The 18,782-nt window shown below is 37.9% G+C and overlaps 1 protein-coding gene across 1 annotated transcript in view; it reads left to right on the top strand.

The window, feature by feature from the left end:
• The window catches only part of lrrc74b (leucine rich repeat containing 74B), a 33,302-nt gene that overhangs the window by 11,221 nt on the left and 3,299 nt on the right, over window positions 1-18,782 (top strand). The window contains exons 3-6 of the mRNA XM_056456849.1: window positions 936-1,078; window positions 5,939-6,071; window positions 7,612-7,818; window positions 17,596-17,705. Of these exons, the coding sequence (XP_056312824.1) occupies window positions 936-1,078; window positions 5,939-6,071; window positions 7,612-7,818; window positions 17,596-17,705 (593 nt within the window). The remainder of the gene's footprint in view (window positions 1-935; window positions 1,079-5,938; window positions 6,072-7,611; window positions 7,819-17,595; window positions 17,706-18,782) is intronic.

Genomic DNA, 18,782 nt, shown 5'->3' with positions numbered 1-18,782 from the left:
AGCTTTTAGTTAATCAATGGCGCGATCTATTTTAATTTCTCAAAATAGCAACACGGCAACTATGCACCTTTACACCTCCTTTATAGACCGGACTAACCATGAGTCCACAAAATGGCGCAAATATATTTACTATTTAAACAACGTGGCGCAAAATGTGAAAATTACTGTTGCGCTCGTCTGAAAATAGCAACAAATCACACCCTACACATCTTGCGACTTATTTCGCCGGGTGTATGATAGGGCCCTCAGTCTTTAAAACACAATGAATGATATTCTAATAGGCTGTTGTGATTTACCTTTGTAGTCTCTACTTTGTTGATTAGTATTTATTTATTTATGGACTATTAGTAAGGCCTCTTCTAATTGCTCAAAATTATATAAACAACCAATGCATAAAATTAATGTATCACACATATCTGCGATATGTGCAGTATATTGCATATAATATTTTGTGATATGTTGTAAATTAAAAATTCATAAGGGCTAACAATTTTTGCTTTTAAATGTATGTTGTAATTTGGATGTTATAATATTAATATGGTGTAAGAGACTGCAGGTAAATTTTACAAGTAGTTACAAAGGATCTAAAAATGGAATAAAATAAACATAAGAAAAGGATACTAAAATAGTGTTTTCCTCTCATGCATAAGTAAATAAATGTTTTGTTTTCAACTTCAACTTTTTTATGACTGTTTAAAATATTTCTTTATGCAGATGAACTCCCAAACAATATCATCCCACTTACTCTTGAATGATTCATTTTTTTCCTAGAGCTATTCAGTACACATTGCAAAAAAAAAATAAAGTATTGCTGGGATTTCCAGCCTTGCATGCAAGTTATTACCTTGCATCGTCATTGCAGCTGCAATTTAGATATTTACTTAATTGATATTAAAGTATGCACTTTATAGACATGTTTTTTCTCTGTGTTATAGATAAAAAGCAAGCATATGACCACACAGGCCAGTCTCGCTACAGAGAGGCTTGTAAGATGCTGAATGTAATTCCAGTCTCCTGCTTCCTGCGAAATATCAACCAGAGCGAAGTCAACATGATGCACCGTGGGCTTGGTGCACAGGTATGAGCAAAAAAAATAACACACTAATACGTCAGTATAAAAAACATAGTGTCCACTTGTTTAGCGGTGCTGATTACTGTAACTGATGGACGCTGACAACGGAGGTGAGGGTCCAATTGCGGTTTGTTTACAACTTAGTCAGGCAGGTAATGATCAAAACAGGAGCAAACGGTATCGTGAAGGTAATTCTTGGGATGGCTGATGTGAATGTGACGTTTCAACACAGTGTCGAGATCCTGAAGCATAAGCATGATTCAAAACACCCAGGTCGTCACCCCGGGTCATGTGACTGAAGCGTTTCAAAGCGTCAGCCATTTCAGAAGCATTTCGAGATCTAACGAATCTGCGTTTGTCTTACTTTAACGTTTGACTTAGTTCGAATCTTGACTTGCAAGTACTCAGAAATTATGACTTGACGTATTTTAATAATGTTACTTTTTTATTACCAAAATGTATTTATTCACAAAGTTTTCATTCAGATGTCAGACCAATGTTAAAACAAAACACGTTACAGGAACACAGCATTTAAAAACTAATATTTATAGCTGCATCACCCTGGATTCGAACCCATCCGTTATCTCCGCTTGCTAGTCAGGAACTCTCAAAGCTTTACTAAGTCACTTGAAGCCTCTACTCTACAACATGAGGTTTAATACCTCAATTTGCTCAACTGTTTCTTTGCTGAAGCTGTTCCAGAGAAATACTTAAAAATGACCACTATGTGTCACTGTAGATACAGGTTTCAAAACATTTCGAAGCTTCCACACATTTGTTTTGACTGTTTCAGTGTTTTATGAAGCCTCGCTTTGCCCACCATTAGGTAATCCAGTAGAGTAGTCGAGGTCGGTGCAGGTGTCAAACAAGATAAACAAAGAAGGCACGGTAAGACTAAACAAAGAAAATGCTTCGCAATGTTACTGGTAAACATACAACAAGACTCAGCAATGTGTGTGTGAGAGGTGAATATATAGTCCATGTAATCAATCTATGATTTGTTTCCAGCTGTGAGTGAGCAATCAAGGAGAGAACAGGAACTGGTGTGTGTGTAAGGTGCATGATGGGATTTGAAGTCTACTTCCATGACAGATTTTTAGTTCTACTAGATTGCTGGTGATTGTGACAAATACATAACATTATTATTATTACTATTATTATTAGTACAATAAATAAAAGGCAAAGAAAAAATGAAGTTTAAAAACTAAAATATTAAGCTAGTTTTCTTTTGGAATTTAGCTTTAATTGATGTCGTACAATTATAATTGTATGGGTGGGCCCACACAGAATCATCATTCCATCTGTAAAAAACTGTTTAGCTTCACTTTTAGTGAATGTTATAGGAGAGACCCACTGTAGCTTTGATTGCTGAAAAATGTTTCTTATTGATTGAATTTGCATTTTAAACCTTGATTTAACAAAATGATAGTTTTTTTTAGATTTCAGCTCTTATACACACAAAATCCTTCGGCAGAAATCCGTCACGATCACCATTGATCTATTCCTGGCAGATTGCTGGTGAACTACACGTCATTTACGAACTACAAATCCCAGCATGCCATTTCACACACACCGGCCATTATTCACCACTGATCACTTACACACAGCTTAATACTTTGCTTAGAGTCTTTGTTTCTCGTCACTTGTGTTTGTCTTGTTATAGTCAAAGTTTTTTTTGCTTTGTTCCTGATCATTGTTTTGATACTTTGTGATTTTTGATTACCGCCTTGTTTTTGACATTGTGCCTGTTTTGACTATGATTTTGAATGTCCTGTTATGTTAGTTTTCCCTGTTTTTGACCACTTAAATGCTTGCACAAATAATCTTCCTATTAAATTGCTCACATCCTATCTTCGTTGTCTATCTCCACACATGACATGCCCAGATTTTTTATTTTTATTTACAAAATTATGCACTGAAATAATAATAAAAAAAATTCAACCAAAAAAAATTTTGATCTCGGCATAATGTGTAGCTTTTTTGGTCTACTTCACTTTGTCAGGCAGGTCTTATTCAAGTCATTTCTTGATTGTGAACAGGTGTGGCAGTAATCAGGCCCTGGGAGTGGCTAGTAAAAATGAACTCAGGTGTTATAAACCAGAGTTATGTTTTAACCGGGGAGCAAACACTTTTTCACACAGGGCTGTGTAATTTTGATTTTTGTTTTCGCTTAATAAGTAAAACCATAATTTTAAAACTGCACGATGTGTTTATGTGTGCTATCTTTGACTAATATTTAAATTAGTTTGATGATGTGAATTATCAAAATGTGACAAACATGAAAAAAAAAAAGAATCCAGTAAGGGGGCAAACACTTTTTCACGCCACTGTAACAATCACAAACTTGACACAAATCAAATAAAATGGTTAATTTAAATGAATTATTATAATAGTTACTATATTTTATTATAGTATTAAAACTCTCTCTTTGGCTTTTGGCGAAGGTGGTCGCACTTTTTTTCTTCTCCCTCTTACATCTCTCCTGGCTGGCTCCTCTTGACTCGTCTTATTCTTTCTCCGAGGCTTTCCTTGCCCTGCTCTCCAAACAATAAGGAATTATGGATTTGATCAACTGGTTTCTAAATGCAATTGACACCATCTTCTCAATGAGAAGTTTGGGTTTGGGGAACCCAACTGTCCTGCGGGCACGTTCGCAGCTAGATACATGATGGACGGGTGGGAGAAGTGGCACGTCGTGTGCCTGGCCGCTCTGTCCCTGGAGGATATTGCAGATATCTATCTATTCGGCAACACTGGCGGCGACTGAGGATCTGGCAGCTCTTGCAGCAACAGCTCTGGTGGTGGCAGCAGCTTTGGCAACTCAGATTGTGGTGGCCATTCTGGTAGCTCAAGTGATGGCATTTCAGGAACAGGAACTTGGACTGGAACTGTAGCAGGAACAGACTTGGAACAGGGAGCCATGGAGGGCTGGTTGTGGCCACTTTGTGAGCTGAAGGACTGGAGTTGGCCATCTTGTGAGCTGGAGAAACGGAGGCGGCCATCTTGTGAGCTGGAAGACTGGAGGCGGCCGTTTTGTGAACTGGAGGACTGGAGATAGCCATCTTTTGAGCTGGAGGACTGGAAGTGGCCATCTTGTGAGCTGGGGAACTGGAGGCAGCCATTTTGTGAACTGGAGGACTGGAGACAGCCATCTTGTGAGCTGGAGGAGGCCCTGGTGTGGCTTGAGGAGGCCCTGGTGTGACTTGAGCAGGCCCTGGCGTGGCTTGAGCAGAGGTTTTGCTGTATTCTTCTACTGGACCCACAGTGAGAGAAGAACCACTGATCAACAGCGCATAGTCAATGTACTGGGCCAGTGAAAATTTTATTTTTACACCTGGCAGCCTTGATCTCCAGGGTTCATTAAGTCCGTTTCTAAAAATGTCCTTTAACGCCACTTTATTAAAATCCACCAGGAAACAAAGTTCACAAAAATCAGAAACATAGTGCTCAGTAGTCCTCAGGCCTTGATTCAGTTCAAAAATTTTGGCTACTGAGTTCATGGCTGGGTCTAGTTTTCTGTATCTTACAGGCTTGAAACTTCCGCTGGATTCAGGGTAGGCAAAGTATTCTGTAACGAGGGGTCTGAGACAGTATTACATTCCATGTGCAGAATTTTATTAAAGGGGTTAGGCAGAGATATCAACGAATAAACAGGCAGAGAGTCGGCAACATGTAATCAGTCCAATCCAATAACAAACGGGCAAATACAGACGACATAGTGAGAGTGCAGGCAAACATTCAGTATAACAACAATCAGTCCAAAACAGATCAACAAACACAGGGGCAAATCCAGAAGACGTGGTGAGAAGGTAGGCAAAAGTTCAAGGCAACAATAAGCAGTCCAAAACAGAGCAAGAGGGCAAAGACAGATAACATACTTGATCAAGGCAGGCAGGGTCATACACAGGCAGGCAGTCAAGAAAGTCTCTTGGAACAATGCTTGGTAATGCAGGTGAACTGGCAATACTTCACAAGGAAGCTTGGCCTGAGCTCTTGCTGAAAAACAGAACAAACAGGAAGTGACTGCAGAGGGAGTGGAACTGAGTCAGTAGTTGGGCGAGGGCTCCCTCTGCTGGCGTGGCGTTACACTGTGAAATTGTCAGATATTAACCCAAATTGAAAGCCTTTTCTTCTCTTTTGGCTTCCCTGTGACTCTCCTTCTAGATGGCCTCGGCTGGAGACAAACAACTTCCTCGAAGAGCAAGATAAGGTGACTCTCGAAATTCCTGCCCCCTGTTCCAAGGACACCTGTGAGACTCTACAGGCTTACACACACACATACACAGCTGCAGATAGGCAATGACTGCCTAACCCCCACATCCCATGCCTTTGTGTGCTTTCACCCACCGGTGTGGGTAGGCGGGTCTGTGACCAGCGCCCCTGGCTGCAGGACCAGATGGCTGCCACATTTGTCAGACTATATCCACATCCCCTGTTGCTGTGTTATGTCTATGTGTTTATGTGCTTGTGCCCCCTACCCCCCCCCCCCCCCCCCCACCCCCCCGATCTCACACTTCAAAGGACAGTCTGCGAGGGGCTATTTTTTCGCCTCCCTCTTCCTTAATGTATCTGATTTCCTCTTTCTAAAAGCTACCTCTCGTCTGACCTGTCTTCCCCTGGAATGTGTGATGTTTGTGTATGGTTTGTGTATGGTCAGGGGTCCAGTTTCACTGCATGTAAAAGTGTATGTGACAAATAAAGGCTTTTTAGTCAATCAATTATGAAATATTAATATTAATTATATCTGCTTATCTATATCAGCAAAAATCCTAAATCACCACTGATAACAATGGTTAAAACATTTACAATAAATTATAATTTTCATGTGGGTTTGCACACTTTGAGTTTATCAACTCTCCTCTGTAGGGCACCAAAGCTCTGGCGATTTCTTTAGTGACCAACACCTCCATCCTGAAGCTGAATCTGCGAGACAACTGGATGGAGGGAGCAGGAGCAGCTGCCATTGCTGACATGCTAAAAGAGAATTGCTACATCACAGGTAACCTTCAGCTGACACGCCACTACTGTGCCATCCCACACACAACGACACACTCCCAGGCTCGAGTTCGGGATTAACTTCAGATCAGTTTGATCCTCGACTTGTTATTTTATTTTTTTGTAGAGGAACATGGGGGACAGAGAAACTTTAAACCTATGTCTTGCAAACTGTGTTATTGTTCTACATTGTGATTTCTGAGGAAATAAAATAGGGTTCAGATGTCTGAGAAGACTGCTAGTGGATATTTATTGTTACAGTATTTATATATGTACAATTACGCCTGAAATTATTCATACCTCTGGCAAATTCTGACTTAAAGTTACTTTTTTCCTTGGGCCGGAAATAACACAGGCTTCTCCCAAAAGATAAGACGATGTTCAAGAAAAATATTTCTAACAGAAAGACCAGAGAAATAAATATGATATTGAATTCAATAGGGTATCACGGTGGCACAGTGGGTAGCACAATCGCCTCACAGCAGGAAGGTCGCTGGTTCGAGTCCCAGCTGGGTCAGTTGGCATTTCTGTGTGGAGTTTGCTTTTTTCCCCGTGTTGGCGGTTTTCTCCGGGTGCTCCGGATTCCCCCATAGTCCAAAGACATGTGCTATAGGTAAATTGGGTAGGCTAAATTGTATGTAATGTATGAGTGTAAATGGATGTTTCCCAGTGATAGGTTGCAGCTGGAAGGGCATTCGCTGCGTAAAACATATGCTGGATAAGTTGGCAGTTCATTCCGCTCTGGCGACCCCTGATTAATAAAGGTACTAAGCCGAAAAGAAAATGGATGAATACTGTGGTAAATACTTGAATTAATTTGTCGTGGTAAATTTATAGTTGCTATGGTAAGAAAACAACTATTTTAATTCAAACAAATGACCCAATGCTGTAGTTTTCTACAAAAAATAGGAAAAATATCAAAAAATACATATAATAAACTAGATTTTAATAGGCGGCACGGTGACTCAGTGATTAGCACAGTTGCCTCACAGCAAGAAGGTTGCTGGTTCGAGTCACAGCTGGGCCGCTTGGCATTTCTGTGTGGAGTTTCCATGTTCTCCCCATGTTGCTGTGGGTTTCCTCCTGGTGTTCAGGTTTCCCCCACAGTCCGAAGGCACGTAGTACAGGTTAACTGGGTAAACCAAATTGGCCATAGTGTACGAGTGTGTGTGTGTAAATGTGAGCGTGTATGGGTGTTTCCCAGTACTGGGTTGCGGTTTGAAGGGCATCCGCTGCGTAAAACATATGCTGGAATCGTTGGTGGTTCATTCCACTGTGGTGACCCCTGATAAATAAGGGACTAAGTCAAAGGAAAATTAATAAGGCCACAAATAAAAAAACCTAATATTAATAATTAATAATCGTTATTATTATAATTATTATTTATTATTATATGCAAATATTTCTTGTTTTGTAAAGTTTTGTGTTCAGATCCAAGCAATCGCTGTTCAACTGAATGAATGTACTCATTTGAGATTGTGCAGTTGACTGTGTACGGCTGCCTCAAGATATTGACTGTTAAGCCTATGCTTTTTCCCTTCCAGAAATTGATTTGTCAGAAAACCGGATGGGTGAATACGGAGCCAGGGCTTTGTCCAGCATGCTGTTGGAAAACGGCACCTTATTCTCTGTCAACCTCTCCGGAAACCATCTGGATGAGCGAGCGGCCAAACACCTGTCTCCAGCTCTGATGGCCAACCAGAAACTGCAGCACCTCGACCTGAGTCACAACACACTTACAGATACAGCAGGTAAGAGATGACCTGACAAGCCTGAGGAGAAACGTTCACTACTTCAACTTACACATCCTCACTTTGCTTTTTAAAGAAGTGGTGTTTGGTTGCTAAGTGACCACATAGTTTTTCTATTATTGCAGTTTTTAATATATATACACTCACGGCCACTTTATTAGGTACACCTTACTAGTACCGGGTTGGAACCTCTTTTGCCTTCAGAACTGCCTTAATCCTTTGTGGCATAGATTCAACAAGGTACTGAAAATATTTCTTGACAGCATCACGCAATTGCTGCAGATTTGTCGGCTGCACATCCATGCTGCAAATCTCCCGTTCCACCACATCCCGAAGGTGCTCTATTGGATTGAGCTCTGGAGACTGTGGAGGCCATTTGAGTACAGTGAACTTATTGTTGTGTTCAAGACCCAGTCTGAGAAGATGAGTACACTGTGGTCATAAAGGGATGGACATGGTGAGCAACAATACTCAGGTAGGCTGTGGCGTTGACACGATGCTTAATTGGTACTAATGGGCCCAAAGTGTGCCAAGAAAATATCCCCCACACCATTACACCACCACCACCAGCCTGAACTGCTTATGCAAGGCAGGATGGATCCATGCTTTCATGTTGTTGATGCCAAATACTGACCCTACCATTCGAATGTTGGAGCAAAAATCAAGACTCATTAGAACAAGCAACATTTTTCCAATCCTCTATTGTCCAATTTTGGTGAGCCTGTGTGAATTGTAGCCTCAGTTTCCTGTTCTTAGCTGACAGGATTGGCACACGGTGTGGTCTTCTGCTGCTGTAACCCATCCGCCTCAACGTTTGACATGTTGTGTGTTCAGAGATGCTCTTCTGCATACCTTGGTTGTAACGAGTGGTTATTTGAGTTACTGTTGCCTTTCTATCAGCTGGAAACAGTCTGGCCATTCTCCTCTGACATCAACAAGGTATTTGCGGATATTTACTTACTGGACTTACTGGATATTTTCTCTTATTCAAACCATTCTCTGTAAACCCTAGAGATGGTTGTGCGTTAAAAAATCCCAGTAGATCAGCAGTCTCTGAAATACTCAGACCAGCCTGTCTGGCACCAACAACCATGTTCATAGTCACTTAAATCACCTTTCTTCCCCATTCTGATGCTCAGTTTCAACTGCAGCAGATCGTCTTGACAATGTCTACACGTCTAAATGCATTGAGTTGCTGCCATGTGATTGGCTGATTATAAATTTGCGTTAACGAGCAGTTAGACAGGTGTACCTAATTAGGTGTATATTAGTGGTATGTAATATTATCCCGATCTTTTTTTATTTGTTTTTATTAATTGGGCAGCTTTACACTGGATGCATTAATATGGATAAATGGCACATCATGAGTTAAAGCGATAGTTCACCTAAAAATGAAAATTCTGTCAACATTTACTCATAGTTACAAACATGTTTCAGTTTCTTCTGTGAAAAACGACTGAAGATATGTTACTTAATGTTCCATTACATTTGGAAGTACTTCAACACACTTAACTTAAAGTCTCTGCAACGTCCGGTTCATGCAGACTTGAAGTCTTCTCTTTATTCTTTAGTAAAAGTTTGTGTCGCACTTTATTTTGATGGTCTGTTCATTGAATTTAAGTTACATTGCATCTACATGGCAACTAATTCTCAATAGATTATAAGTAGACTGTTCGCTTGGGGTTAGGGTTAGTGTAAGTTGACATGTAGTTGCAAAGTTTCTTATAGTCAGTTAAATGTCAGTTGAAGGAGCAGTATCAACAGATATTAAGCAGACAGTCTACTAATACTCAAATCGACCATCAAAATAAAGTATTACCAAAGTTTGTCTCCAGCTTTGTGAATACCTTTTAAGAAAAAAAAACGAAGAACTTTTACTGCTGTTTAGGAAAATTCTTATAGATAAAATGGACAGAATTTGCAGCTTTGCAGGCAGGTTTCTTAAAGTGTCTTCATGTTCCCAGAGTTCAGTTGAAGCAAATTCAACCGTCTCGCATCAATTCCTGTCAATATTTCCACAAACAATATATGAACAAGCAATACAGAGTCCTACTTAGTCCCCAATTCTGATTTATTAAGTTTACAGACTGGTAAACAAAGGATTTACATAATCTATATGCAACTCTGTGCCTTCTGTTTGATTGAAATTTCATAAATATAAGGTGAGAAGGGGCAAACACTATGTTTATTAATCAACTTTATAGTATTTTTTTCATATACAGATCTTGAAAGCTTGGCTCAAGTCCTTGCCTCACAATTGCAGAGCAAATAGATTTCAATCTATCCAGTTGATCTTGTAGATGAACAGACAACTAGAGCAGGGAAAATAAGTATTGAAACATGTCATGTTTTTTTTCTGGGAATAATATTTCTAAAGGAGCTGTCAGCGTGGAATTTAACCAGATTTCGGTAAAAACCCAAACAATATAAATATACAAAGAAAAGAAAACAAAAACAATCAGAAAAATGATGTGTAACAACAATGAAATGACACAGGATGATGTACTGAACTACTGAAATTGAGTATTTAATACTGTATTTAAAAGGCTTTTTTGGTGATGGCAGCATAAAGACACCTCTCATATGGAGAATGAAGTCACATGAGTTTTTCACAGACTTCAACAGAGTGTAAAAATCTTGATGGTTCTGTGGGTCTCGTCTATCAAATCTAATCTTTAATTTGTATTTTCTATTGGATTCAAGTCAGGTGATTGGTTGGGCCATTCTACAGCTTGATTTTCTTTCTCTGAAAGCATTTGAGAGTTTCCTCGGCTGTGTTTTGGATCATTGTCTTGCTGAAATGTCCACTCTGGTTTCATCTTCATCATCCTGATAATGTAGATGTTGGACTGAAGCAGCTAATTTTCATTTACAATGAGGAAGGGCAGAAGATTGCTTAATAACTACTGAGAGATTTCTGCTGCTTTCTGGTCTTTCACTGCCTTTCTAACCTGCCTTCGTTCATGTGTTCAATACTTTTTCCCTGCATCATTTCATTTTATTACACATAACTTTTAATTTCTAAACTATTAGATTTGTTTTCTTTGCATAAATGGATTTCTTTGGTTGTTATCAGCATCCGGTCAACGGCACCTTAAGAAATATTTTTTCTGGGAAAAATGGTGACGTGTTCAATACTTATTTTCCCAGCTGTATATTCTGCACGTATTTCACATTGCATAAAACATATGGGCCCTTTCATACACCCTACACAATGTGGCTCCAGGCGCGACCAACCCAGGCTCATTCTAAAAGCGTACCACTATATAAATTTCTGGAGACCGCCATATACGTCCCAGGAGGAACTTTTTTTTTTTTAGTTTTTGTTTTGGCGAATCCACCAGAAGTTATTTCTCTGTAACTTTACTTTTGAAGGTGCATTAGCTTGAGATTTGACCTGGCACATGTATAACAAAAAGAGAACATTAACCTTCATTGCAATATTCCACAACAGGAATGTAATTAAAATGTGTCAGTTTCACTTAGGGCAAGCAGTTCATTACAGGCCTGCTAATGATTTTATAGCACTCCAGAGTGTAATAAAAATGTCTAGACAGAAAGTTTGGATAATTTAGTTTCAGTCCAGCAAGCAAAAGACAAGCTATACAGTACAGTGTGACTCTCCATCTGGGGGATATTTAGACAGGATTTGAGTGGGGGCTTGAATTACAAAATATATTCATTCATTCATTCATTCATTCATTTTCTTTTCGGCTTAGTCCCTTTATTAATCTGGGGTCGCCACAGCGGAATGAACCGCCAACTTAGTCAGCATTTGTTTTATGCAGTGGATGCCCTTCCAGCTGCAACCCATCACTGGGAAACACATACACACATACACTACGGACAATTTAGCTTACCCAATTCACCTGTACCACATGTCTTTGGACTGTGAGAGAAACCGTAGCACCCAGAGGAAGCCCACGCGAATGCAAGGAGAACATGCAAACTCCACACAGAAACGCCAACTGACCCAGCTGAGGCTCGAACCAGCGACCTTCTTGCTGTGAGGTGACAGCACTACCTACTGCGCCACTGCGTCACCTATAAAATATATTATAAAGCATAAAAATTAAATAATGTAATAAAAGAGTAATATAGAGAGAGCTAATAGGTATACACCAAGTTGTAGTTATGAGCTTTCACCCATACACACTCATTCACACTCATACACTTCGGACAATTTAGCTTACCCAATTCACCTATAGCACATGTCTTTGGACTGTGGGGGAAACCGGAGCACCCAGAGGAAACCCACGCGAACACTGGGAGAACATGCAAACTCCACACAGAAATGCCTACTGACTCAGCCAGGGCTAGGCATGGAACAGTAAGTGACAAAAAAAAGTATGTCTGAATTTGCAATTCTTTTAAAAAAAAGTTTGACCTACTGTACAATATTTTACTGCATTGATGTTTCAATTTGCAGCGTAAACTGGGAAATCTGAGGAAAATTGAGAACTTGTCCAAAAGTCATGTTTGTTTCTGTTCACCAAGCTTTATCTTGATTCATCTCTGTTGTTCCACAAGAGCAGCAGACAAAACACAATCCATAGTGATTCTGTTAGTGTAGAGTAGGCCACAGCAAAAAACAGCGACAATCAATGGAATCATTTGTGATTGAATCAGTGTTTTAAATAACTCACTGAGTGATTCAGTAGTCCACTCATCAAGGTCGAACTACACTGCAAAAAAAAAAGCTTTTTTTAGAGTTCATGTCTTGTTTCTAGTCCAAATATCTAAACATTCTTAAATCAAGAAGCATTTTCTAGACAAGCAAAACATATTGTCTTGTTTTAAGATATAATATGCCAAAATTAAGTGAGTTTTTCCTTGAAAACAACTAAGCTAAATAATCTAAACAATCATATTATTTCTCAAAACAAGAAAATATTTGTTACTTTTATTGAAAATTCGGTCCCACTTTATATTAAGTGTCCTTAACTACTATATACTTGCATCAAAAAAATAAATACAATGTACTTACCATGTTCATAATGTATTTGAGAAGACCTGTGGTGCTCTTGAGTTGGGATGGGGGGAGGGTTATGGACAGGTTTGGTGGTATGGGTAGGTTTAAGGGTGGGTTAAGGTGTAAGGGATGGTCAACGTTGTATTTACAGATGTAATTACAGAAGTAAATTACAGATGTAATTACAGAAGTAAATTACAGATGTAATTACATACAAGGTATTTAATCAAGCATGAGTACACCGTAAATACATGTATTTACACAATAAGTACATTGTCACAAATGATTAATTTCCGTGTAAGTAAATATTAGTTAAGGCCACTTAATATAAAGTGGGACCGAAAATTCTTCTTGAGTCAAGAATTTATAGATATTTGGACTTGAAACAAGACCAGTGTTTTTTGCAGTGTATATTCAGGCTTTATTGACATATAAAAAGATATTTATGTTGCCAAAAGCCTTAGCAGCAACATAAACATTAATAATTAATTCATTTTACATATGAAAAAGGTGCAGTGTAAATAAATACACTCTAAATGATGCTGTGTTGTTGTAATCCAACCATTGAGTTTAAAAAACCATCTGATGGTGGTGGGAAGGATGGCGGATGAACGTCTGCGTCCAAATGAAAAGTAAATGAACTGCTTTTTTATTCCTTGTGTCGAGTGGCTATTGTTAGGAACTGATTGATATGAGTGACTTGACATTAGGTCTTCTTGGTAGAACTAGCACTTAAAGTAACATATTCCTTTGGCTTAGTCCTTTTATTAATCTGGGGTCGCCACAGCAGAATGAACCGCCACCTATTCCAGCATATGTTTTACACCGCGGATGCCTTCCAGCTGTAACCCAGTTCTGGGAAACAACAATACACACTCATTCACACATACACTCAATGTAATTGAAAAAATTAACAAAACATTGGGTTCATCCTTATTTGACCCAACGCTGGGTTATGACAGCCAAACATTTTTCATAGCATAGAAAAAACATCTTTTTTGGTGTCAATGAAAATATTTTAAAGGGATATGAAAAATGAAATTTACTCACTATTTCCTCTCCCTCAAGTGGTTCCAAACCTTTATGAGTTTCTTTATTCTGCTAAACACAAAGGACTATATTCTGAAGAGAGCTGAGCTGAAAACCTGTAACTATTGACTTCCATGGTAGAAAAAAACAAATACAATGGAAGTCAATGGTTACAGGTTTCCAGCTTTCTTCAAAACGTCGTCTTTTGTATTCGACAAGAAAGAAGCTCAAGCAAGTTTGCAAAAGTGAAGGGTGAATCCATAAATGAAGGCAGAAATTTCAGTTGTGGGTGAACTATCCTTTTAGCAAGGGATAAAGTATTTACTTTTAAGCAAGTACTGCTAAATTATTTTAATAACTTTTCAACAAAGACAGATATGGTGGAACCTGCTACTTTCCAACACATCCAGCTTACCAAAGATTACTCCTATTCTTTTGTGAGAATGTATAGAAAATATTCTGCCAATGAGGTAGTGAAAAATATTCATATCATTTCTTAAAACAGGAAAATATTTATTATTTTTATTGAAAATGCTTCTTGATTTAAGAATATCTACACTCTCAGAAATACGCGATCTGTCACTGTGGTGGTACCTTTTCGAAAAGTACAAATTTGTATCTAAAAGGTCCATATTAATACCTCAACGGTACATATTAGTACCTAACAATTTTAGGATGAACACTTTTGTACTTTTTAGGTACTAATATGTACCTTTGAGGTATTAATATGGACCTTTTAGGTACAAATTTGTACTTTTCGAAAAGGTACCACCACAGTGACAGATGGCGTACCTTTATTTCTGAGAGTGTAGAAATTTAAACTTAAAACAAGACAAAAAAAATGTAAGTATGACAAGGATTTTTTCGCAGTGTAGATTCAGGCATTATTGACTTATAAAAAAGATTTATGTTGTCAAAAGTCTTAGCAATTATATATGTTTCCAATTATAAATGTAATTGAAAATATTAACCCAACATTGGGTACATCCTTATCTGACCCAACGCTGGGTTATGACTCCAGATTCTTTATTCTGCTAAACACAAAAGACAATATTCTGAAGAGAGCTGAAACCATTGACTTCCATAGTTCTAAAAAAAACAAATACTATGGAAGTCAATGGTTACAGTTTTCCAACTTTCTTCAAAACGTCGTCTTTTGTGTTCGACAGAAGAAAGAAGCTCAAGCAAGTTTGCAAAAGTCAAGGGTGAATCCATAAATGAAGGCATAAATTTCAGTTTAGGGTGAACTATCCTTTTAACAAGGTATAAAGTATTTACTTTCAAGCAAGCACTGCTAAATTATTTTAATAACTCTTCAACAAAGACAGATATGGTGGAACCTGCTACTTTCCAACACATCCGGCTCACTAAAGATTACTCCTATTCTTTTGTGAGAATGTATGGAAAATAATCTGCCAATGGGGTAAGCAAAATAGTGAAAAATAATCATATTATTTCTTAAAACAAGAAAATATTTATTATTTTTATAGAAACTGCTTCTTGATTTATGAATTTTTAGATATTTGGACTTGAAACAAGACAAAAAAATCTAAGAATGGAAATTTTTTTTGGCCTATAGATTAAGTCTTTATTGACCTATAAAATAGATTTATGTTGCCAAAAGTCTTGGCAACAATATTGACATAAATAATACTATTGTACATATGAAAAAGGTGCAGTTTAAGTAAATACACAATACACTACCTGACAAAAGTCATGTTTTAGGAAATCTAAGTTTTAGGAACAACACATAATAACTTGACTTCTAGTTGATCATTTGACATCAGAAGTGGCTTATATGAAAGACAAAGGCCTCTAGATTACACTTATTTTACCAAAATAAAATATGATCATGCCTTGATATTTAATTATTTAATTAGGACCGTAAGGTCTGACTTTGCTTAGACAAAAGTCTTGTCTCTTAACAGAAATGACAGTATAGAATATAAAGTCATGCTGCAGTGAAAAAAGAATGAATATTGTGTATGACTCCCATGAGCTTGGAGGACTGCATCCATACATCTCTGCAATGACTCAAATAACTTATTAATAAAGTCATCTGGAATGGCAAAGAAAGCGTTCTTGCAGGACTCCCAGAGTTCATCAAGATTCTTTAGATTCATCTTCAATGCCTCCTCCATCTTAGCCCACGCATGCTCAATAATGTTTATGTCTGGTGACTGGGCTGGCCAATCCTGGAGCACCTTGGCCTTCTTTTTTGGTGTAAAAAAATCTTTTAAAGGGATAGGTCAATTAAAAAATGAAATTTACTATGAAGAACAGCTGAAATCCTGTAACCATTGACTTCCATAGTAGAAAAAACTTTTTCAGCTTAGCTTTCTTCAAAACTTCGTGTTTTGTGTTCAACAGAATAAAGAAGTTGAAACTAGCCTTCAAAACTGAAGAGTGAATTCATAAATGAAGGCAGAATTTTCAGTTTTGGGTGAACTATCCCTTTAACAAACTTTTCAACAAACTTCATCATACTTTCAAACACATCCGACTCACCATAGATTACTCCTATCCTTTTGTGCAAATGTATAGAAAAGCAATTGTTGAGAAAAAACTTTTCTATAGCTACAGTAAGTGCTCTCTTCTTAACAGCAATGCAAATTGGAAATGATATTCAGCTTGAGCGCAAAGCACAATATCTTCCTATTTGCAAGCATCTGAGATTTCCAGAGGGCTGCATCTCAAATAACCAGAACCTCCAGTATGATGATGAGGAGGGATATACAATACTGTCCTAAAGCCTCATCGCTGTCAGCATGAATGACAGAGTGTGAAGGCAGGGAAATTGCCTCAATAAAATATTGCATATAATCATCACCAGGAAACTCCTCCATGACCCGCCGTGATTCATACATCCTCGACAGATTCCTCTGGCGCATCTTCGTTCATATTCCATATGGTGATGATGGCTTTCTTTTTATAATCGTTCGGCGCTGGCTTATTATTGGCAGGCTACCCTGGTGACCATTGAAACTGGGGCCTGATATAGTTATGCAAATCAAATATGCTATTCAAATGAGTTTTTATTGTTATTATTATTATTTTGAGAGCGGAAAATAGCAACAAAAATGTTAATTTATTAGCCACTGTGTACTTATGATATTATTTACAGTTTGGGGGCAGTAAGATTTTGCATGAATGTTAAAAAGAAGTCCCTTCTGCTCACCGAGTCTTTTAAACAATAAAATAAAATTGTATTGTTAAATATTATTCATTTATTCTTTTTTTTTTTTTGGCTTAGTCCCTTTATTAATCTGGAGTTGCCACAGCGGAATGAACCGCCAATTTATCCAGCATAAGTTGCCCGTCCAGCTGCATCCCAGTACTCGGAAACACCCACACGCACTCACACACATAAACTATGCACAATTTCATTTATTCAATTCACCTATAGCGCATGTGTTTGGACTGTGGGGGAAACCGGAGTACCCAGAGGAAATCCACGGCAACACAGGGAGAACATGCAAACTCCACACAGAAATGCCAACTGACCCAGCTGGGGCTCGAATAAGCTACCTTCTTGCTGTGAGATGACAGTGTTAACCACTATATTTTGTTATATTATATTATATTATATTATATTATATTATATTATATTATATTATATTATATTATATTATATTATATTATATTATATTATATTATAGGGTCTTAATTACTAGCCAGTTTGTTTTTACAGATATTAAACTATAAGTAGAAGATACAAAATCTCCAGAATGAAAAACTCCTCAATGTTGCTGTTCTCCATGTTTCTCCTCCCTCAGGGGAAATCCTGGGTGCTGCTATTGCCGAAAACACAGGACTGAAGGCACTCAATCTGGCTTGGAACTGCATTCGAGGAAAAGGAGCCATTGCATTTGCTAAAGGCCTGGAGGTAAGAGAGAAATAAAGTCCATCCTCTGCCAGAGTCAGTCATCAAAGCAAAATAAAAAAATTAACATTGGCTGAATATCTAACGTTAAGATTGAACAATTCAGACATTGTATCTGATGAGAAAATAGTTCATTTACCCATGAATAATAATGTACCTTTAAGAACATTACACTTTCTCCCTTAAGCATTTATTGAGCTAAATGTTTAATTTGCACAAAACATTTTCATAAAAGTTAAAAGTATATGCTAATAAAAAAGAATAAAATTCTAAATAGTTTTAAAATAATACATGTCTCCTTAAAAGTGTTTCTTAAAATTGTTTTCTGAAAAGTAAAATTACATTCTGATAAAAAAAATAAAGTGTGTGTGTCTGTATTTTTATATCGATGTATCGAAATATACATATATTGTACATGTATATTTAGATACAGCAGGCACACAACGTCACAAGACGTTAATATTAGGTTAGATTTAGGTCGTGATGTCAGGTGACCAAAATTCAATGTTTAGCCAGCGTTTAAGGACAACGTTATTTAAACATCCAATAATGACGTCAAAAGTGACCAAAATCTAACATTGAGCCAACATCTTAAACCAACGTCATATTGACGTCAAATACTGACATTTATTCGTCTGATAGATGTCATAGTGGTAACGTCCACACAACGTCAAGCTGTAACATCATTAGATGTTGATATTTGGTTGATTTTAGGTTGGACGTTAGACGCTGGCCTGATGTTAAGTTTTGACATCAACCCAATTTTCATTTCCAAACAAAATGCAACGTCCCCACGACTTTGAAGAACAACGTTATTCTGATGTGATGTTGACCAATCTTGAACCAATTTCATCTCCATCTGTCTGTTCCATTGCTCCGTTTGCAACCGTCTTTTGCAGTCTGAAGCGCGTCAAACACACAAAATGCCCAATTTGCGCCACAGGATGTCTATATCTCATCTTTGCATTGACTTCACATGTAAATCACTCGCGCTTCATCTGCGTCTGCTTACAGCACAGGCTGCAATACAATTCTGCCCCCCTTCCATGTAATGTCACGATTGTGAGGGCACAGGTGAGA

The sequence above is a fragment of the Danio aesculapii genome, chromosome 5 (genome assembly GCF_903798145.1).
Source record: "Danio aesculapii chromosome 5, fDanAes4.1, whole genome shotgun sequence".
In the NCBI taxonomy this organism is placed as follows: Eukaryota; Metazoa; Chordata; class Actinopteri; order Cypriniformes; family Danionidae; genus Danio; species Danio aesculapii.
This window is presented reverse-complemented; position numbering and strand designations above follow the sequence as displayed.